At 37.5% G+C, this 23,997-nt stretch overlaps 2 protein-coding genes across 2 annotated transcripts; both read right to left on the bottom strand.

The window, feature by feature from the left end:
• Nucleotides 1-281: 281 nt before the first annotated feature.
• Nucleotides 282-1,698, bottom strand: LOC122645976 (putative clathrin assembly protein At1g25240). The gene has a single exon (XM_043839418.1). The coding sequence runs from the start codon at nt 1,664-1,666 to the stop codon at nt 398-400; it is 1,269 nt and encodes a 422-aa protein (XP_043695353.1). The 5' UTR covers nt 1,667-1,698; the 3' UTR covers nt 282-397.
• Nucleotides 1,699-12,748: 11,050 nt separating this feature from the next.
• LOC122645977 (ATP phosphoribosyltransferase 2, chloroplastic-like) lies at nt 12,749-18,956 on the bottom strand. The gene is made up of 11 exons (XM_043839419.1): nt 18,704-18,956; nt 18,521-18,580; nt 16,272-16,385; nt 15,442-15,507; nt 15,230-15,337; nt 15,013-15,096; nt 13,976-14,077; nt 13,687-13,800; nt 13,529-13,609; nt 13,194-13,313; nt 12,749-12,955 (listed from the first exon to the last, which is right to left on the bottom strand). Exons 1-11 carry the CDS (start codon nt 18,932-18,934, stop codon nt 12,860-12,862), a joined length of 1,176 nt encoding a protein of 391 aa, XP_043695354.1. The 5' UTR covers nt 18,935-18,956; the 3' UTR covers nt 12,749-12,859.
• Between the last annotated feature and the right edge of the window lie 5,041 nt (nt 18,957-23,997).

Consider the following 23,997-nt stretch of genomic DNA (forward strand, 5'->3'; position numbering starts at 1 on the left):
CAAGCCATGCTAGAGAGGATATATTCTCTTCATTGCTAATGTCTGTAGGTCCAGAAAGCAGAAAACAGAAAGCATTTGATCTACAATGTGCATGAGAAGACTGGAAGAAGAACATGGAGGTCATTTGGGTCTAAAGATGGTAACCAACATAACTAGAAGGTTCAATAAGAAGTTGAAATTGAAACACCAATCCGGTAAGCAAAGCAAGTTATATATTGTAGGACTAGAAAGGAAACCATCCAACTGTTTGTGAATTATAAGAGATGCATTAAAACTTACTATTCAACATAACCTATCAATTACAAATTATAACTCAAGTTTTCACCTTTTGTTGTATAAAAGTACATTAAATCCCACAAGAAACAAAATGAGGAAAAAAAAAGAACTCTGTTTCTCCTCAAAGAGGGACAATCCAGTTACTCTGGTTTCCAACAGTTGAAGCAGCTGCTGGAATTGGGTTGAAGTAATGCTCCAACTCCAGGAAACCATTTGATGATACAATGGTAGAACCACTGTTATTACCACTCAAAAGAGGAGGACAATTTAAAGAAGCTGCAAAAGGATCTATATAATTTGTTGTCTTTCGAACTCCATCTACCCCAAAAAATGAGAATTCATCTGCACCTTCTTTGGCCTTGAATTCATCATCAAAGACAACCCAATTCTGGGTTACTATGGTCTTCGACGTATTATCTAGATCCTCCTGTTTTTCAGCGGATGGATTATCTACCGGTACGATAGCTTTCTCATCGCCATTGTAGCTTTCATTGATCTTCTTCTCTGAAACTTTTCCATTTATCATTTGCTCGAGAACTCGAATATCTTCTTCTGGGATCTGCTCAACTCTGGGGAATTCAGATGCATTAAGAACCCCAAAATCTTTACAGAACTCAAAATACAAAGAGAGTTCTTCTCCTTGTGATGCCGCCTTCTGCAGAACACGAAGAGCCATAGAAGCCTCTACCTTACCAGCATTAAAAATTCCTAGAAGAACTCCAGCGATACCACGACACGTTCTGCTATAAATATCGAAGATCTCAATAACAATGCAATCCATAGCTTCAAGAATGAGACAAACATTCATCCCAGCTGCACGAGGCTTAATCTGGATAAGCATATCCAGCAATGTCTGCAATCTTTGCAATTCAACAAGCACTTTCACCATAGACACATCTACATCTTTCTCATCTTTTAGATCATCAAGAGGTGCATCACAGCTTAAGAAGAAAGATCTCTTATCAAGATAAGCAAAATAAGCACGAACAAAAGCATTAAACCCCCAAGATTGCGCAGATTTTGAATGACCATCTGTAAAATTAGAAAGATCAAATGGTAATCGACCAATCCTTCTAAGAGCTGGAACATTACAGCAAAAGATTCCATGTAAGAGCATTAAACCCTTGATCACAACAATCCAGCTTCGAGTCTTCTCCATTCGTTTCGTAAGAGCCCAGATAAAGGGTTTGATGAAAGAGGAAGAGGTACGTACCCAAGCAAAGACTCTCTGTGTATTCTTATAATCGACAGATAATTCATCATGGCTGGTGGCTTTGATAAGAGCCGATTCAAGATCTGGGTTTCGAAAAGAGGTTCTTCTTGATAGCTTTGCAAGACAAATACTGTTATTGTCTTTCAAGATCGCAGAAGCCCTTTCCCACAATCTCATCTCTGCAGGGGAACCTTGTCTTACTCTTCCTCTTTGTTAATGGAGAACAGAAGTTCTTAGCTACTCATTTGTTTCCTCCGTTTCTTAAGCATTTCTTCAATGGAAAGATCCAGAGAAGGGAGGGGAGGGGGGTTTCTGGATTCTGGATTCTGGATTCTGTATTCACACCTAAAATCATAAAATAATTTTACTGCCGGCCAAGATTGTTAAAGTGTTCATGAAAGGGTATTGAAGATGTCAAAGGGTCGTTATGCCGTTGATGAGGCTGTCATGAGACCCACGAAGGACGGTGGGGTCTAAAATAGAATAGACATTGGAGTAGGGTATTTTTGTAATTTGACAGATTATCTATGGGTGATGATATGCCACGTGTTCTCATGATAGAGGTGTGATTGTTTGTTTTGGTCGGTTTGTTAGTTTAATTATTGGTGGGTGAGCATTTCTACTTATATTTTTGGAATTTTGCATATTTAAGGATTTGCCACCAATTTCTTATTTGTTTTTTAATTCTTCCTTGATTGTAGCTTAGCGTGAACCTACCGCGTGTAGGTTGAGGGTTGGACTTCAAAGTTTAGAGCTCTCTCACTCTGTGTCATTTTCTGAGGATATAGGGAAAATATTTTACCTGGCAGCGTGGCTCCTGAATGTGAAAAATCTTGCCCCTGTTTATGATTGGCCCATGCACTTGTGCAGGACCCATGCTGCCAAACAGAGATCCAAGTCTTCTCACCACCAATATTGGACCAAGGGAGCAATCCAAGTCTTGGATTCCTGATCAATGGGTTCAGTCATAGTATGGGGGGGCTTCCAAAAGGAGGGGAAAGGAGTCAAAACCACTGGAAAGGCTAGAATCCAGGGATCTGTTCATGGGTTAATAGATCTTCCATGCCCAACCCTCATAACTAGGCTTTTTAAGATAAGATCTTCTTTAGCTTAAAAAATTGATTTCCAACCCCAAGACCCGGAAGGAGAGAGCGAGAGGAATGGAGGAACATCGTTATTGAGAAATATTTGGATTTGGGAGAGAATGCTACTTGGTTGTGTGGCTCCTACACCAACACAAGGATCAATGGGAGAGCACACCAGACATCCAACATAGGGGGGATGTGATCATTTTGCCACCCCTATGTCTGGGTTAGTTGGATTGTTGGGGGTCTTCATGGGTTTTAACTTCTAGGTTCCTTTTATAAGAAAAAAATCTTTAAAGTAAAAGATTTTATTTTATATGATTTTTATTAGAAACAAATGGAGCCTTAGGAACATTTTATGAGATTGGGAGATTTTGTAAGGCTAGAAGAATGAAATAGAGAAGAAATGAAACAGGAGGAAGAATGGAGTTATTAATTATTCACTCAAAATCCTTCTCACAACTTGTGATGGATGCATGTAACAAAATATGAATAATGTAAATTATGTGGTTCAACTTGTTAGTCTCTTAAATTTTAAAAAAGGGAACATTTTCTTGTGTACAATTTACCCAACACAAATTATTTATGTTTTATATATTGACATCTTTCCCTGGTATTTTCAGTCGTTTATTTTTTTTTTCAAAATTTAATGAATTTTCAAAGATGTATAATACTCATACGACAACAACAACTTACCCTTATCTCAACCAAATGGGGGTCTGCTAAAGATATATAATACTCATGGCTGATTTTATTCAAATTTGATAAATAATCAAGATACATTAAGGCTTCGTTGTGGATAAAATTTAGGCCTAAATGATTTGCCACATGACAAATATCAGGTTTGACCACCTAACATCCTATGGTCGGACTGACCAAGAGACTGGCTCCCTTTTATAGAAAAAAGACAACAAATTTTTTTTAAACTCATCTTTCTTTAATAGAAGAGGGCTAAATGCAATGCATTTGTGAAGGTGTACATGATAACCTAATATAACAATTTTTTGAGTTCACTTAGTGGAGGTCCTAACCATGGTTCTAATTATCGGTATCGGATCAGGCGTATGAGTATCCCGATATCAATACCTGCCTAATCTGGTATCAGTGGAACGGTTCTTATTGGGTAAAATTATTCAGAAATGAATTTTTTTTATTTATTTATTGAAGTTCAAGTACAAAACCATCAGATTTGGCTCGATACGACCAATCCATATTTATATAGGCCAAAAAGGAAACATTCCCGATATCTTGATTTAAATACAACAGGTCCTAACCATGGAGGACAAACAAAATCTTGGAGGTTTGGTTGTTGCATTCAGTAACTTCGAGGTCACTTATATCTTTAGAAACTCAAATTTTGTAACTCATCGTTTGGCTTGATTTGCAGTCATGTCCTCAATGTTATTGGTGAAGTTTGATTTTGGTCCAGAAAGTGCAGTTGAGATCTTTGGAGGGTCATTTCAGCCTCGAAACAACCTCGAATTGCTGAAAAATGGCATACATCATTGTCAAAGGCATGAGTTGTGTTGGGCTCGTCGAGATCTTTGAAACAGTATATTTTGAGATATATGTTATGTTTTGATCTGACTCTGTCTAGTTTGGCATTTTTGGATCTGGGGGCATTTCTGTACTTTCTCGGATTAGAGCTTCTCTATATAATGTTCTTATCTCTAGGAAGACTGTAAAAAAAACGAAGGGTTTGGAACATTTCCAAAAGATAATGAAATCTGTTCTATTGTTTAGCTGTTAACGTAGCTTCTCATCTTGGGGGTGAACCACATAAATCTTTGATGTTGTGTGTTGTGTGCTTTTCTCGTTTTCTTTTGTAAATCACCATTGTGGACGTTGTTTTCTTAACACTCAATATCACAGGACTGGGGGGTTCATGGGTTCAATCTATTACATAACGTATTTCCACTGTAATTGAGATCCTAATCTTTGTAGTCTTTACTGCTTCCTTTGAACAATAAAATTTGACCTTTGATGGCTACTTCTATCAAAAACACAAAACACTGACTTTCTTATAGTAATGCAGTAAGAGGGTTGACTTCAAAACTAAGATGATACACTAATATAATAGAGATACAAGGAATTTAAGGAATTAAGTGGGTCTAACTCGGTTTTAATCTTGAAAATGTCTGTATACCCAAAGGTTAAGGGTCGCAATCCTTGACCTGACTTGGTGCAACCAAACCTGTAGGTTCTTTTCAGGGTTTGGCTTAGCAATAAGTCAACATTTTGATGGTCAAAACCAAACTGTGGTAGGCCTTCCCACCTCACAGTTTCCATCCCTAGTAGGACCTCCAGACAAGGGTATCAACACTGACTCTCACCAGACCTGCACAAGTGGCCTAACAGTGGACCTTCCCCTTTACTTTTTTGTGGTTTAGGTTGGTTGACTTCTACATGATCAATAATCAAGATTGCCATGGGAGGTAAGCCATATATTTTCAAACAAAATCTGGAATGCCTGAAAGAATGGAAAAGAGCTGTCACATAAAAGAAAGCTTGGAAAACAGTAATCTTGCTGCTATGGGTTTCAAGCAAAAACTGGTGTATGGGTGGAAGGATTGAAAAGAGCTGTTAGGAAAAAGAAAATTAGAAAAAAGTTGCAACGGAATGTTTCACTAGTCTACATGGATGTGTCAACTATATACACGAGGATGAATCTACAAAATAATCTCGAATGTCTTGCACGCCTCACAATGCATGTACAATGCAGTTATATCAAATCTAGTCTCTATGCGGAACTTGGGAGTCAATTTGCATCCCCTATCAAGATGTTCTGTGTGGGCCTCTGCTAGACGGTCTCGCAAAATATCCAAATTAACCTGACAAGAAATGAATATGAGTTATCAAAATATATATATATATATATATATATATATATATATAGCAGTTCAAATCACATCATTGAAACTGTTAATTTTTTCTTCTCTTAAGCTTCTAGATTAATCTTCAAAATGGAGAAAAGAAAGAAAAAAAAAGAGACAAGGTGCTTGATTTTAGTAATACAAGTCACATAAATGAATAACCACAGTTTTGATTCATGATCAGAAGGCAGATAATTAGATAACAACTGGCTCACATGGCCACATTAATCATTTTGAAACGGAAAGAACTGTAGGAGGGGATATCAAACAATGAGTACAGATAGTATCACCTCATTGCCTATATTGAGTTGAAGCTCACAAAGGGTACAGTATATAGAATGACGATTCTCTTGCAACTTTCCCTGTTTACAGACGGGACACCAAATCTCCTGGCTTGCCTACCACATCAGATTATCACTCATTTTTCAAAAAGGAAAACAATAAAATTACCAAAAAACAAAGAGGAAAACAATAAATGTAAATATTGTAACTGGAAGACAGAGGCCTGGGATGCTTAATTGGGTGGAGGGGATGAAAAGCTATTTTCCGACCTTAATTTTCCACTCCAAATTAAAGGCAATAAGTGAAATTAACATTAACAGATAAACAGAAAAGAAAGAAAATTAATTGTACTATTAACATCACTGACTCTATATACCCCGAGTAACGAAACAATTTTTTTTACCAATCCTTAGGCTCTGGTTATTTCAACCGATTGTTTTGCAAGAATTGTCTTAACAAGAAAAAGAAATTTGTATAGGGATGAGAAAAACAGAAAAAATATATATATTTATTATACTGAAATAAAAGAGAGAGTGTCCCAGTGCATGAGGCTCCCATTACTGCAGGGTATGGGAGGGGGGCAAATGTACACAGCCTTACCCCTGCTTTGGAAAACGACTTCCAGTTTATTTTCTGTAGTCCCCCCCCCCCCCCTGAGAAAAAAATTTTGTGGTGATAATTTGGTCACTCGTTATAATTGCCATCCTTTGAGCATAGTTTTCCCATCATATTGTTGGATTATTTTACTCGACCAACCATGGCAAAAATGGCAGATCAGCCTTATAATGTATTTATAAACTGAAAATAAACTCCTACTAAAACTATGTAAGTTGAAATCAAACTCCTATTAGGACTAGGAACACAGTTATTAGCTATTACAACTACTTAATTAGACTATTCCTATTAGAACTAGGAAAGAAAAGAAAGAAAATTAATTGTGCTATTAAGCTTCCACGACTTGTAGAACTCAGCCAAAGTTGTCTGGTTAGATAGACCCATGAACCTGATCCAATTGGGGCCAGGTGCTTGCTGGTTTGAGTGGTCCATTCTACTTCAGGGAGGGGAAGGTTGAACATTTTATGGAACCTCATCTCTAAAAGAATGTGTTTACAGGCACTGATACACCTTATCATGTGTGCTGATGTACTGCATTAATAAATTATTAATAAATAAAGGTTGTGTAACGGATCCCTGTCCTATTAGATTTTATTTTTCTCTTCCATCTTTCTCTCATCTCTTCGTCTCCAATCGATTCTGCACTATTTCAGTGTTTCATGGTATTAGAGCAATGATCTAGGGCAGACCACCATTCTTTTCTGATTTTTCTTCCCAGAAAATCCTATTGATTTTTGTCTTTTATTCCCTTGTGAGGCCACAACCGATCATCTCTCTTTTCATCTATTTTCTGTGCTGCAATGCAATGGTTGCAGGCTGTGTATGTGGAATTTATCCTTCAGTAGTCAGTATTGAGGTACATTATTCATTTGAAAATAACAGACTAAAAGGTAATACTAATAAATGTTTGTAAAGCTTCTTATTGCTTGTGCATGACTTTTCCCCCTTTTTTGTATAGGCCTTGTCTTTATAGCAATACAAAGTTTCTCTTATCTATCTTCCCACCCCTCCCCAAAATATAATAATAATAAATAAATAAAAAAGAACTGGTGCAAAACTCAAGCCTTCAGGACTTATAATATATTAGAAATCTAAACCAATCTGCAGAACACAATGAGCAAGAACAAATATATTGCATCTGTAGACATATAATAACTTAATTGTGTGTGCATACCTGACCATCACTCAGCTGCATATGCTCCAATACTGCATGAGCTAAGTAGTCAGCTTCTTTGTCTTCCCAAGTTCCATCATATTCTTCCAGCTCTGCAGAAAGCTACTTCAATCACTTAAACTCAAGAGGAGAGAGTAGCAAACATGTATATTTTGGCAAAGATATATCATCAAATTTAACAATAAGGCAAGTTATGTTGCATTACTGAAACTAATTTACATCAAAGCTTCCAACAAGTTTAAACGGAACATTAGAAATTTCATATAACTAAGGAGCAAAGAAAACCCTTAGGTATTGCTCCTGTGTCAGAATCATGGTACTAGTTAAGCCCAAAAAATTCCATGATAAGAACTTTTTCTTTTATCTCTCTTTTTTTTTTTTTTTTTTTTTTTTTTTTGGGGGGGGTGGGGGAGAGGGGGTGTGGGAGGAGGTGAGAATGAACACTAACAATAAGTAGATTATCAACATATGAAGAACTAAAAAGTAAAGAGGTCAAGCTGACATGCAGGAAAGGACTAATGAACATAACGTTTTGTAGGAAACTAGAAAATAACATTTGGTAGGAAACAAGGTGAAATTTTCTGAAAATATGTAAACAACAACGAATCTAAGAAACCATTTTTCTCCTAGTTAGACTAAAAAATATAATGATTCCAATGAATTAATTTTTAGGTATAAGTACCATATTGCAACAGTAAGGTTACTCCAATGCGACCTAGTGGTTGTGGGTTCAAGTCGGGAAACAGCCTCTCCGCGAAGCAGGGGTAAGGCTGTGTACATTATGACCCTCCCCAGACCCCGCAGTGATGTGAGCCTCGTGCACTGGGTATGCCCTTTTATGTACCATATTGCAACAAAGAAACAAGTACATAAAATGAGGGTTTTGGAGATGATGATTGTTGAGGTGTATGAGTGGCAAGAGTAGGAAGAATAAAATTAGATATCAAGACACTCTAGGGTACTAAGAAATTGCACCAATTGGTGACAAGAGGTCGGTTGAGATGGCTTGGATCTCTGTACAAGGATCAGTAAATCAATGATTGCACTGCTTTGGACTCATATTGTGCAAATTGAAGGTGGTAAAAAGATTAGGAGAAGTCTAAAGATGAAATGGGTTGAAGTTGTTAAAATTAAAATTATACGAAGCCTTATGAGTTAACAGCTTCAATGACTCTAAATAGAATTGAATGGTGAGAAAGAATTCAGTAGTTGATACTAATTAGTAATTAGTCTCAGTAAGGCTTAATTGCGTTGAGTTGAAGGTATCATAATCCATAACATGTAGAATGGTCCTCCCATAATGTGATGACCTAATTGGACATATTCTTGTAGTAAAGCAACCACAGAACTCATCTAAACTAAACTATGCCCTCTCCCAGCTAAATGGGGTTGGCAAAACAGAAAGAAGAAACCTTATGCTCAGAAGCTAAATTAAAAAAGCCATAACATTTACCTCTACTAGTCGGTTCCTCCCTCAGATTTTCATAAAATATACTTTGCAGTTCTAACATTATCTTTTCACATTCACCTTCATTTGACTGAGAAGAACTGTAAACACCATCATATTCCCACAGAGTATCATTGTCCGCAATAGCACAAGTTGAGATTTCAATGTCACCATCCAAAGATGGGTCTTTTATTTTTCTCAGTTCCTCGGAAACAATGTCTCTGAAAGCAGATTCTATAATTTCCTACAACCAAATAACGATATAAGTAAATTACAGGATGTGACGAAGAAAAATGACTACAAAAAGAACCCTACACGGGGAGAACACATAATGAAGGACCAAGATGAGTGATATCAAAGTTGGAGAAATGGCTAACAGCAAAAGAGAAACAACAGGAGTAATAGATAATAAGAGTATATGCAGAAAAACAATGCAGATGATGAGAATAGAGAACACAAGACCTAAAAAAACAAATTTCTGTTCCCAGAATCCTAAAAGGACCATTCATCTAAGAATAGCAGTAGAGTTAGTTAGAAAGCATATACAAAATAACAGAGAATCTGAAAGTCCCACTACCTGCCATAAACTGAAAAACTAAAATTTGCTTCAGAAAACAAGCTGGACTAAGCATTTGTCCAACTTCTAGGTTGGTAACGAAAAAGGGAAAAATGTCAATAATAAAACCTTTTTATTCACAGATGATTCCACGGGTAATCTCATTTTCCAAAGCAAGCGGGTGCGGTCCTCCTTTATCCTTCTGAAACAATTCTCCCGCAGCTGCAACCAACAAAAGAATATTCATCAAACGCAATCCAAAAGCAGAATCTAAAACCTCCACTAATGCCAAAAACAAGAATTCTGAAAAGTGTCTCAATCAAAAAGTGGAGTTAACTAGGATGACTTGGAATCCAACAATATTTGTAGAAAGGAGTAAACGAAATTGAAGTGAAATAACAGAGGAGTGGGAGGGAGCCCAATTGAAGTAGGAAAAAAAATATTATCAAATTCAGGATTGTCACAAAGCCAAAGATACGAGTGAAAGAAAATGAAGCAAGCAAGAGATGTAAGGAGAGGATGATTACCTTTTCCTTCCAATTGGATTGATGGGCTTTCACAGGAAGCCTATTGGGTAGACGATCCTCCATTAATTTACGTCCTAGAACTCTGAAATTTATCGGTTTTCAGGTCGCATAATCCGAAATTGGGGTTTATTTTCCAGTTCCAATTGAACAGATTCAAACAGTCCGAGAAAATATAACGAATTCGAAGGCAAGACTGGTAGACTTTGAACTCAGAAATCAGAAAGCCAGTGAAAAGTGGCTATTCTTTCCCGCCAAAGAAGGTAGCAGAGAAGAAAAGGTGGATTCGGTTTCCTTCCCCACCTTTCCATTTGTAGGGTGACAAGAGCCTTCAAATTGGATTTGAAGGGACAATATGCTCCGTCTGATTCCACCCGGCTTAATCCAACCGTTGCCACCCAGCCCAACCCTGGTATTCACTGTTCAACGAAGCATCTATTATATGCCCAATGGGGTACCATCTAGTGTATGCCCGTTAGATTGGACCAGCGTGGAATCGGTTTCATCCCATTTTCTTTTGTTTGGTAACGATTTCATTCCCTTTGGAGCTTTTAACATATTAGTCAAATACCTAACATTTAGTATCAGAGTCAAATCACGAGACCAAGTAAGTTTTGCAAGGGTCTCACTACCAAACTCATCAAGTGTGTTTCTACTGAGGATTTGCAGTTCAAGTGTTAAGCTTCCTAATTGATCCGGCACGGCAAAGCTAAATTCCATCAAGTCAAAGTTTCCAACTTGAGGGCTGGGGGTTTTTAAGACCAAGTCCTGAAGATCCTCCCCCTCTCCCTAAGGGGGGATGAGTCGGAGAAAACTTGGGCACATTCAAAAAGCATCCAAGTTTGAAACATGTCAGACCTCAAAGGCAGGAGGTTCTTACTTGAATGAACAGATTTATATCTAATTTTCTCTCTAACCTCACCTATTGTCCAAGCATTCTAGCTGGTTCAGCAATTAGAGCAGTTCATAACAAAGAATTAGGATGGAAATAACTAAAACCTCCAATAGACTTGTATAGCATTAAAATGAAAATTGAGAATCTCTTTTTTAAGACCAGTGCCTTTCTAAACATTGTCGGCTGGGCTTCTAGTGAAAGATCAAAATAATAAATTTCTGTCTATTTTAAGTGACCACAATAATGTAGTTTTCTGGACATGTGATACCAAATTTTGATGAACTTTTGAGGTTAGTTTGCTTCATGTTATTGTCCAAGTTTTGGAATCTGTTGAATCTCTATTCTCTGCTCTTCTCTGTTTGCTCTCGTCTCAGGTAATTTTTCGTTCACTTCACCTAATCAATGTTTCCAGTTGGAATTGCTTACATTTCCTTGAACAAACAATCTATCTATTGCAGGTTTTGTACTTCCCTAGCTGGTTGCTCCCATCGGCATCAACTAGTCAGATCACGAACAACTTCTTCTTGCCAGAAAATGTCATTCCTCTGTTTCGCTCAATTCAGAGTAGGAATCTATTGAAGCTAGTGGCTCAATTTGTAGCGAACTAAAAGAGGGATGGGAGAAATGGAGCACAGAGAGGGTGGATGTCCCAGTCGCTGCCGGGAATGGGAATAGCTGCATTGTTTCATCCACCAGACCACTGGCCCAAGTGCCAACCGACGAGTACCAACAACACAGAGAAGTTCTGGCCACGTTCGACTTTGGGAGGTAAAGACTAGAGAGGTTAGTAGTTCAAGTTAGCTAAGGGGTGGATAATGGCTAGTTCGCTGGCTGGGATAGGGAGGGAATGGATAGGCTGGGCTGGCAGCAGAGGTAGAACCTAGAGTACATTAATGTAAATTTACTATTTCGTCCTCTTATCTAAATAAATACAAGTTATGCTAAAGGGCAACTGAAATAAGGTCACAAATAGCAGGTTACAAACAGATGAACCCAAACACACTCCAATGCCCCTTACAATCCCTGTTGGAATCCCCTTGCGTTTCTTGAATGCATCTTGAAACACCAAAATCCAGATATTCAGGAACAAAATGGTGGTTAAAATATATATAATAGATGCCACCCAGCTTCCCCAGCAGAAGGATCAAAGCTGCCATTGCAAACTAATACATCATGATCCTGAGAAGATAGGCTTAGATAACCTTCAATGGATAAATAAGGTTTTGTGACAGCAACCAGTTCAGCATGATCAAGAAGAATATGCAAGTCAACAACCCAATGGTTAGAATTCAGACAAAACATACAGCTAAGGGGTTGGGAGATGAAAGCATAAACTAACATTGATTATGAGCTAGCCGAAGGAATTACAAGTAATGGAAACAGCAGCAAGGATTGTGTTTTTTCACTGTTATTAATGGAGTTATCATTTATGAAAGATTCAAAGAGATGGAAAAGAGGAGCTTAGAGAACTTCAGTTAGGCCTGGAGTCCATATATGCTTAAAAATTACATGATAAGTTTCATCACTTTGGTGAACTTATCATATTCCAAACTAAACCCTGGTTCCAAACAAAGCAGTACGCAATGCCCAATGAGGGTTATTTAAATAGACTAAAGTTCAATAATGAAGGACCTGCAAGTAAAATACAAGTGAGACATGGCTTCTTCGGAAATGAATATTGATACTGCAACACCCCTCGTCCCAAAAAAATTAAAGAAAGATTCAGAATATGATGGCAAGAAAGCTGAAAATTCATTGCTATCAATACTTGCTGTCTCTGAATAAATGAGATTAATAGAATGTTCTCCAGCCTAAAGGAGTCTGTCATTCTTTTGAGCCGTTCACTTAGAAATACTTCTCAGCACTAAAACTGCAACAAAATTTTGTCTCTGTCCCACTCAGACATCTCCCAGAAGGTCTCAAAGCCCAAGCTTTGTAAGAAGTGTACGCCACCTGGGAGGTTCTTCATCAAAAATATAAGTCACTGGAGATATTAAAACTCCACTGCCTCCAATCTGCATAAATGAGAAGACATGGAAAGCAACTGATTCAAAAAGACAGACAAATTCTTTCAAAGGGAGACTAGTTTGGGAAAGCTTAACTATGGGCTCTGAAATGAATAAATCAAGACTAGTATATGACAAAAACCACAAGGATATCACAGTTTTCCCGTGGTTTAGTGATCCAGGTTGACAAACTACTACAGAAATAGTAACTAGAGATATCAAAAGCAAACAACGAAGTTTCTCTTACTGCTCTCAGCTGCTGAATGGATTTGTAGAGTTCCTTCTTTGGTACACATATGACAATTGCATAGTAGTCTGCCACAACCATCCCATCACGTTTACAGAATACTGGACTTACAGTAGGTCCCTGCATATATAATCATTAAATCAACAGAAGGAACAGTGGAAACAAAAAAGACTCTCCTCACAACCATTTATATATATTTTCAAGTTCTCAACAGAGTTGAATTTTGAAATCACATGTCTCTTCAATACCTCATGATGCCCTCAAGTAGGACACACAAAATTTGTCCAAAAATTGTGGGCATGTGGAAGACAGTACCTTCCATTTTGAAACCTCACCTGCAACCCAGTTAATAATGTCTGACTCAAAATTCGCTTAGCCACTTCCTCTTTACTACTCCCCCTCATGTTTGCAACCACCTGCCATTAAAAGCATTAGCCAAACAGAATTACAAGGGGAGAAAAAGAAGTTGTTTTGAGTAACAAAAGATGCCCACCATGAACTGACCAGCTGCTCTCAAATGAGCCTCCAGTCTTTCAAGAATCTCATGTGTAATCTCCAGAACACCTTTGCGCTGGATCAGAGATTTCTTGCTTGCCACAAGAACAGCCTGGAGAACATCCACATATATTCAAGTAGTGAGGAAAATTTTACTACAATTTTTGGGACCAACACTGAATATGGTAAATGTACAAAATCCAAGATCAGCTCCTTCGTCTATCTTGGGACTCTTTAGTATATAGCAAACTTACCACTATACGAGTGCATGGACTAAGAGAATTTACCTGGCTTTCTAAAACAACTCCACCTTCAATTTCTTTTAGATTATTCTCCCGCAGTGTTGTCCCAGTACTCACAAGATCCAAAATAGCATCTGCTGTCCCCATCTAGGACCAAAAGCATCAGAAATGAACAAAAAATCATGCTTTGATTGTATCAGTATAAAGTGATCGCATATAAAGTCATTGGATTGGGTTAAGAACACTCAAACAGCTCAAAGATAACACATAAACTTGTACATTATAAATGCTAAGATATGTACAGGTATCCTGCAGTATCTTTAGTTCTTTGTAATTAGTCATTATAGGAGGAGTGTCCCAATTGTTAGTTTAATTCCTTTTGGAATTAGAAATTGACTCTTAGTAGGAATTCAACTAAGAGGCTAATTGATTATGTTATAAAGGCAACAGGATACCACGATAGATTAGATGGAATCTATCGAGGTTCAGCACATCCTCTCTCTCTCTCTCTCTCTCTCTCTCTCTCTCTCTAGATCTCTAGGCCAGCTTCTGGCAGGGGGAGGGGAGTTGGAATACTTGGGAATTGTTCATGTATGAGGACTTAAATGCAGCACTATGTTTCCCTTCACACCCCTCTAAAAATCTTATCAGTCCCGAGAGAAGGAAAATCTACAAAACCGAAAGTATTTAAGTAATTCCTCAAAACTATTAAATGAAAGACAGAAACTCATTGATAAGAATCATTTAAAAGAAAGTTTACCATGAAAGAGCCTTCCAAGGCAGACACAAGTGTTATTATGAATTTCAAAGAAAGCAATGGATTTTAAGGTGAATATATAGCATTGCACATCAAAGCAATATGGAAATCTGAGCGAACCAAAAAAAGAATTTTAACTGAATTAACTAGGAATACAAAGACAAAACACTGCAATTTTTTTTTTAATGAAAGGAATAGATTAACTCTTGATTGCAGACTCTACATGGCACCTAGACTAAATATGGAAAATTAAATAAAGATAGCATAATAATCAAGAACACCACAGGATAAAACATAAATGTATACGGTCAAGAGATATTCTCACCGCAGGAGCTGCCTCCAATGCTCCATCTGCAGTTGAAAAACTGACGTGTTTCAATCCCTTCTCCTTCATGAATTTAGGACCCAGCTGTGTGGGCAAGGGGAAAAAATCAGTCCACGGGGCACCATCTGACCGGAATTAGCATGGAAACATATTCTTGAAAATAAAAGTAATACAAATAGACTAGTGAAATAATGATAGAATAAACAATATAACATACATAAGTAAATCCAGTAACAACTCGCAAAGGCTTCTTATCAGTCCATTGAGGCATTTGTGCTAGCTCGCTCAATGAATTTACATTCTCAAAAATTCCATACTTTGGAATCTGAAAAATAACAAGACAAAACTATTAGTAGTAGAAACTGAATGGTGATAGCTAAGATTCAGTGTCCCATTTTGTTTAAGGAAAAAAAACTGCTAACTACTCACTGCAAGGGATAAACAGCAATGCCCAAACTCAAGTGCATCATGAACTATGATCAAATCCTCGTTCCCCTGCAAAATTTATAAAAAACAGAACCTGTTAATAAAGTATGTTCCTGGTGATCAGCCTAAGTAGTAAAATAATATTCTATACAGATTTAGTTTACAAACCAATAGAAGGCAAATGAGCATTTTCTCTCAAATTTTCTGAAACACAATTATTTTCTTTTTCCAAGTTGTGCCACTCATCTATCTCAACATCTTCATTGCTTCTGCATAAGCCCAACTTATAAGCTGTTTCTTGACTACCTAACATTTCTCTCTACTAAAAAAAACCAGCCTGGCAGCTTCAACAAATTTTCTGACTTAACAGCGTCATTCATGTAGCACTCTTTTTAGAAACATCTGCGGTTCAATAGAAACATACTCGGACCATAAATTTTTTTTTATGGTTGAGTACATTTCTATGCTTATTTATCATTTATAAAATATATGTGCATGTTTGGGAATATTTGTCATCGTACTAACTCAAGTTCAGAAGGTGTCTTACAAAAGCATGTTTCTATCTCCTAAAACTATAATTGGCAAGGTTCAACTATGCAATCATTCAAAAAAAAAAAAAATTCCTTCTACTAAGTTGAGCTTTCCCGAGTATGCTAAGAGCTTCTCAAAAAATCCTATGGTAACATCTCAGAAATATATTTAAAATGATATATAAGTGTTGTACCCATTATACCAAAGAAAAAAAAACACCAAATCAGTAGGAAAGAAAGCAAGGATCTCTCTTTTCCGTACAAAGTTAGACCAATATTATATAAAATAAATTAATACCATACCTGTCCATATTCAGAGAAAGTATCTAAACCCACAATACCAAGGTCTAGATCTCCTGACAGCAATTTGCGCACAATATCCTTGGGCCGCTGAAACCAGACTTCTAAGTTTGCAAGCTGCATCAAAATTCAAAGCATTAAAAGAATAAATTAGAAATATAACACTGTTAATGTCAATTTCATTGCATAAAAGATGGCAGGCACGAATGCTTATAAAAACCAAATAACATTTACCACTTCATACATTTCTTTTCAACAGAAAAGTATGTTCAAACTTGAGTTCTAGGTCAACACTTGGTTGATTTGTTTAAAGTCCCCATGCAACACTAATTTGGAATTGCTCTCAGTAAAGGTTGATAGAATACAAAATACTATGCATTGAGGATGGTATGACACATCAGCTGAATCCAGCTAACCTTTTCCAATGACTATAATCTGCCCTTTCATAGCAAGACTACAATGCCAATGTCTACAATACCATGCATTAAGGGTAAGGGACTTATGTATAATAAAAAAGACTTAATTTCCTGACTTGAAAATATGAAGATGGGACCATAAGGAATGTAAAACAGTATGGTTTAATTCAGTTGCAAATAAGGGTATAAAAAGAGGGCCTATTTATAAATAGGGAGAGGGTTGGGTATGCCGCCAGATTTTGTTAAGCTAACGGCATGCACCAATCATAGGGCTGGACACAGGGGGGCAAGGGAATCTTTTCTGAAGGGGGAGGAGAGAGGATGACACATGCTGAGCACCCTGGCAGCATGCCCAGCCTTTTCCCTTATAAATAAGTAAAAAATTCAAAATAAATATAGCCCAACCTTTTTCTCAACAAGTTGGAGAAGAGTGGATTGAAGAGAAGAATTTCAGCAGCTGGCAAATGGAGAAAGAATGCTACCTGGGCACATGCGGTGCGCCGCTCCTGCGCCCAGACACAGGAGCTCACGAAATGACCACTGCACCCCCATGGAAAGGTGGAAAATCCTGGGAGTGCGGCGGTCATTTCGCGTGCCCCTGTGTCTGGGCACAGGGACAGCGCACATGCCCAGGTAGCGTTCTCTTTCGACGCTATGACAGCGGCACTGGAAGTCAAACAGATTTGCTCCCTCTCTCATCCCTCTCCTTCATCTTCCTCTTCTTCTTCTTTTTTATGGTAGTGACGGTGGCCGTGGCTGTGGTGGGCCTCCTGACCCACTTTAGGGAAAAAAAAAGAAAAAGATGCAGAGGCGGAAGAAGCAGAAGAGAAGAAGAAAAAATAAAAAGAAAATAGAAAACAGAAATAGATGTGACGATGGTGGTGGCCAAGCCATGGTGGGTTCCTGACCCAATTGTAAAGGGAAAAAAGATGCAGAGAAGAAGGGGGAAAAAAACAGAAAACAGAAAATAGAAGGCACCACCGTCCGCCGTCTTGGGAATCGCCTTCTGATTTCCACCATCCTCACACTCAAGTGTTCAAAGATGCTAGAAGGCACTTCGACTTCACCTTTGCCTCTTGTCCTTTTTCCCTTTTTCTTCTTGTTCTTTTTTAATAACTTTCTAATATGCACGGATATGATTCCATGCTTCTCAGTGCATGATAACTGTACATATATGAATTAGAACCAGAACTACTTTTAAATAACACTAAAAAAAAAAGTAAAGACAACAAGGTAACTGTACACCTACATCAGCCAGAGCTTCAACGCCAAGACAGCCTAGGTACCGTCTTACCAACTATGCTCTTCAGAAACTATCCTGTCTGACCCAAAAAAAAGAGAGAGAGAGAGAAAGGACGAGATGCTGAAACATAAGCTACTACACCCAGAATGTCCGTCTATGGAAAAGAAAGTCTACCTTATCCTTGTCCCTACTTGTGATTAACTTAAACATCCATTGCAATGTCACCAAAACCTTACCCCAAATTTTTAAGTCCCATTCCAATAAAAGCCCCATGTTGATTTCCACTACATATATATGGAAGATTGTGAGAGCTAATGCAGTGTTCAACACTTTAATTCAATACAGATTATTAGAGCCAAAGCAACTTGAAGATGCAACAATACTCAGACAGTTATGCATGCACTCAACCACCAACTCCACATACACACAGAGGGAGAGAGACACATACACGCACACAGAAGTACAGGTATACAGAGAATTTTATTGAATGCATACATTACAAATAGAACACTTAAACAATGGAGCAAACACAAGAATTAATAAGATTTTACACTTGTAACCAGGACCATAAAAGTAACAGCCTACATACACACCTGTGGAATATTCGCAACATATTGTCGGGGATTCACCTGCCTGACAGAGAGTTGACAATCCTTTTCAAGAAGTAGCACAAAAGTGAAAGAAGCACTAATATTAGAAAACAGAAGAATATCATAGAGTGAAGTCAAAGAAACAATTCCTAAAATTATTATAAAAAAAAAAATAAAAATAAAAACCTTGAGAAGATCCAAGGTGTCTTGAGCCATGCGACCTTTACTTGCTAATCCAAGACGGATTTCATCCCTCTCAGAGACCCTTCCATCCACATGTTGTGAGGTACAAGAGATTGTGGTCTTGCTGGACACATGTGAGGGTGGTGAATATGAAAATGAGAATATTGGGTGCATGCGGAAAGAGGGCATGGTTGTAGAGGAGGGATACAGTTGGAGAGCTTGAAATGAAGCCATGGTTAAAGATGGCTGTAAACAGTTCAAGCTACAAAAAACTGGCAATAAGAAAGAATTAATGTTCAATGAAAAAAATTATATACAACATATCAAGAGAATATTAACAGCAATATAATTGGGAGAAAAAACAAAGAGCCACAACAAATTAATCCACAACCATACCAATTTGAAAATTTATAACATACCCACATAAGAGAATGGGGAAAGAACTAAACAAACAGATTCAGCAGTGAGAAAGATAATTCACACAAAATTTTATTTTATTACTAATTTTTTTTCTTTGGGGGGGGGGTGGAAATTTATTAAAAAAACAATGAGTAAGAAAGCAAACCTCACACCAAACCCAAAAAATGGAACAACCTGGCATTCTAAATTTCAACTGCAATTTGAAGTCTCAGAGTACCTAACAAAGATGGAGAAAAACTAATTGGGAGTTTCTTCTTTTTTTCTTCTGTCAATGTACATGCAGACGAATTTGAGGAAAAATATACCTTAGCATGTTGGGATCCCCTAGTATATTATTAAGTTCTTCTCTTAACTTCAAATGCAAGGTACATCTCTGTTTCTGGGTAGGAAACAGATTAGCATTCAATAAGTTGGGCGGCTGTCGAAGACTCACAGACTTTGCCAGCCAATTTAGCTGCCACACTAATAGGGCTGCATGGTGAGTCCTATTTAGAGATGTAAACTGGTCGAATGCGGACCAAATGTGCCACTATCCGCGTTCGAATCCAATCCTAACCAATATCCGATTTCGATTCAAATATCAGATGGATATCTAAACGCACTTCGAATTCATTTACTTTATCGGATATCCATATATTATTTGATTCAAATTCGAAATATTAAACAGAAATTCATCTGAAAATATCCGATTCAAGGTTTTTTTTTCCATTACCTAACAGTACGACAGTCAACAGCTGTTGGACTAACTTTTGTCTTCGATAAAAATATAACCAAACAATATCTTTATTCTTCACAAATAAGTTTCCTATGAAATAAATGCTAATATTCTACACATCAAATTCTATACTCTTTAGTATTCTGAAATTTGGCCCTACAATACACTGGGTCAGTGCCAACAGTTTTACTTGATCAAATTTTGATGTGTCATTTATCTCTGACTATCTAGTGTAGACTTGCACAACAGAAATATAAAGCAATTTCGCAAACTGTACAGCTCCTTAGCCATGGTGGATTTCTTTTGCATTTGTTATTTCAGAGGAATTGCAGCGTAAATTGTTTTGTTCCCATATATTAAGGCATTTGATCATTCCAAACACTCGTTACTTCATGTATAAATTTCATCCTGTCAGTTTTTATTATAGACATAAAGAAATTTTCAAGTATGAGAACTGACTTAAATATGAGGTACTTGGCAAAATGCTGAAATTGTCGGAGGAAGTGCTACTGCAGAGTCAGCAAAACAAGCTTATCCCCATCCCACTTTCCCGAGCACATGAGCCCTATGAATAACACAATAAAACAGAAACCCAACAGATAAGTCAATTAAGTGGAGAAAATTCAAGCATTAAGAACTGAAGATACATCATTTACCTAGACAAGAAAATTGTAACTGGTAATGATCTCCAAAAAGCACAAATGTTAATAGCAGACATTAAGAGCCCCAAGGATGCCTAAATATCAAAATCAAATCATTACAGATGCCAAATATAAAGCTTATCAGAAAGAAACTTCTCAAAGTTTAAAGAAGATCAGTTCAAAGGGAATATTAAAACATATGCATTCTAATTTCAGACTGGAACCTGGATGCTGTGAGATTTGCAGTACTATTTTGGAGAGAGATTCTCAAGAGGTTATCTGGTGGGATTCCAGTTGTATTGTAGGTGGATTTCCTGCTCCTTTACTCCTTCTGGTTTCTACTTTATTTCTTCAAGTTCACAGATCAGTTTCCTTCACTTGAACTAGCCTGCAGCAGCACTTTTCTAGTTTCTATTTTCAGCTAGCTTCAAGTTGCTATATCTTTCTAGTAACTGGTCAAAAGTGCTTCAAATTTGGTACTTAAGTTCCTGGATATCTGTTCTCTTAAATTCCGGTCTGAGTTCCTGAGTTTGATTAGCTAATATATCACTTCTGGTGTCACAGCCCTGTTTCCCTAGTAGTACAAGGAGTGGCTGCACAACTTTATCTGAACTCAGAATTCTGAAAAAATTTGCAAACTAGTAGCGCTCATTAAGTTGAACACTCGACCTGAATGTTTGGAACATCTCAGAGTGTTTGGAACTGCTTGGAGCAAGCATCATACCTATTTACACTCAAACAATCAGTCTCTAGTTTCTAGCTTGGGATTGGGATTTTCATCAATAGATCCAAAGGACACAAACCATCTCTAAAATATTAATGGAAATGCAAAAGCCATTAATTATGATGGTGCCAGAATAAAGCCCGATAGAGTCATCATAAAGTGACATCTGCTACTTCAGGATTTCTTCTGCCCCACGTGTAATTTACAAAGTTAATCACCACTTGAACTACAATATTATATTCCCTATGTATTTTACAGGATCATGCTCAAGTTAATCTATGGTCAGCTCTCAGAACTCATTATGTATCATACTTCCAAGTTTGTTTTCCACTGGGTAACATATTTAACTCAGGCATGGACCGTGTGCATGACCCGTTCTTCATTTTCCCTGCCCCAAGCATCCACCCTTGGTTTAGACAACAAGAAAACTGCGCAAGCAGATTATATTGATTTTTCAATTAAGTCCACTTAAAAATGGAAAGTGAAATGGCTCCAAAGACAACCCTCCCCCCCCCCCCCAAAAAAAAAAAAAAAATCTGTTGTTGAGTTCAAATGCAAGAAGCCATCGAAATGGCTGCTCCCTTAAGCTTCAGACCACATTGCTTTTAAATTCAGAAAAAAGAGAAATCCAACAGCTCTGCAAAGTAGCATAGTAATTTAAACAGTCAAGGATATTCAGATATACTTTTTGTGAGCATCCTCATGTATTTTGCATTACTAAGAATGGGCTATAGACACTAAATACAACTAATAACCAAAACATTTTGAGGACAAACAAACCTCTTTATATCTTCCACAACTTGTTTAAGACATTGAATCTGAAGCTCTACTATATGAACTAAGTGTTGCTCTGTCTGAGAAAGAAGAAAGGGAACAAATTAGGTGTAAACCGACCAAAACTTCAATAACTACAGCCAAGTAAACGAAAGGGGTTTTGGAAGGTTTTACCAAATAGTAATCCCTTGGCCGACGAGTTTCTTCAACGGCAAGCGGAAGGTCCCCAAGCAGCCAGAAGCACCGGAAGAAATGAAGAGGAAGGAGAAGAACAAACGAAGAATGGGAGATCAGTCGGCAAATTTCGCCGTGTATTTCTCCGTCTCCCTAACCCAAGAAGACGATAGAGGACACAGGAGGAGCCGAGGAGGGGAAATGGGGAATACAAATGTACAGAGTACTGTTTACAGTTCCTCAATGAAATTACATATATGCCCTGTGATTATATATTAATTACATCTCGGATTTTACCGATTACGGTCAAATTAGCCGACGGCAGAGAGAGAGAGAGAGACTTGATTCAGTGTGGGATTTGAAACCGAGTCGGACAAGTTGAAGTTGTTGATCATAGCTCTGGGTGTTAAACGGTTCGGTTTTAGTTAAACGGCCCGGTTTTGTTTAAATCGTTTAAATAAATGGTCTCCATTTTAATCCCATAACCGAACCATTTATTAAACGGTTTCACGTTTCAGTTTTAACGATTCAATTAGATTTTGGTAAACGGTTTTAACTTGATTTTGGTACATTTATGTATATTTAAGAGAGCTAAACGGTTTATTCGGTTAAATGGTCTGATTCGATTTGAACCATTTAATTAAACGGCCTCAATTTTGAAACCATAATCAAACTATTTATTTAACGGTTTCATGGTTTCGATTTAAACGGTTCGATTTGATTTCGATAAACTATTTCGATTTGATTTTGACACCCTTTGTCTCCACTCTGCACTGATTATAGAAGGACAGCAACCAATCGGGTTTGGTAAATCCAAAACTGGTTCGCTACTGGAGCTTCATTTGTAGCTTCAAATTTGGCATATTCGAAGGGAAATGTCTCTGCTAGTAACTAACACGGTATTAAGAATCGGAGAACCAAGTCACTAGGTGTACAGCCGATCCAATGGTTTGGCCATTGCCGAGTCATTTTTTGCAGAGGGTTGGGTTTGTAATTTCGTTCATATATGGTCTGTGATTGTATAAATTACATCTCCTGTTTGTATGTGTGTGTGTTTTTAACCATTATATTTTATTTTTTTGCGATAAAATGGTTATTTTTATCGTTTGAGAATTTGAGATCAACCTAGAATGTATTCTTGGAATAGTCTATATCTCTAGTCTTTTTTTTACACTAATTAGGATAGGACTAGAACGGACGATTCTTCGGCACAAAAAAATTCTTGCTTTTACCATTTAGTTGCTATATTTTCATTGTAGTTTTGGATCTAAGTTGGATCATAAGGTGATACAAATCGAGATTGGATAAGTATATAATGTTAACATAGATGTATATGTGATCTTAGGGAAGAGTAGTAGAATGCCTATTTTGTTTGACAGGATCTTGAGGTGATATAGTCCAGATATGATGATACAATGTTAAAGGAGATGTAATAAGTGATCTTAGAAGAGGCCAGGTATGGAAGAATGCTTGTTTTGCTAGCTAGGCATGCCATTATTACCACATGGTAGCATATAACTTGGGCTCACGTTCAGGTACGTGAGCGTACAAGAACGGCTCCCAGCTGTTCAGATGGAATCCATCCATGTGGGTCTCACAAAGTGGATTCCATCTAAACAACTGGGAGCCCTTCCCGTACGTGAACGTGTGCTAGACTAGTAGCATATTTGGTCTTCAATTTTTAACTAGGGGCCACCAATCCCTATATATGTGTATAATTTCATTATAAATGATGTACAGAAGATATTTGAAGAGTTTCAAAATTGCACAGGCAGAAGTCCACTCGATTAGGTTGAAGCTACTAATTTGCTAGTGCAACTTTCAAGAGTCATACTAGTCTCGAGTGCAA

This window comes from Telopea speciosissima, chromosome 11, assembly GCF_018873765.1.
Source record: "Telopea speciosissima isolate NSW1024214 ecotype Mountain lineage chromosome 11, Tspe_v1, whole genome shotgun sequence".
Lineage (NCBI taxonomy): Eukaryota > Viridiplantae > Streptophyta > Magnoliopsida > Proteales > Proteaceae > Telopea > Telopea speciosissima.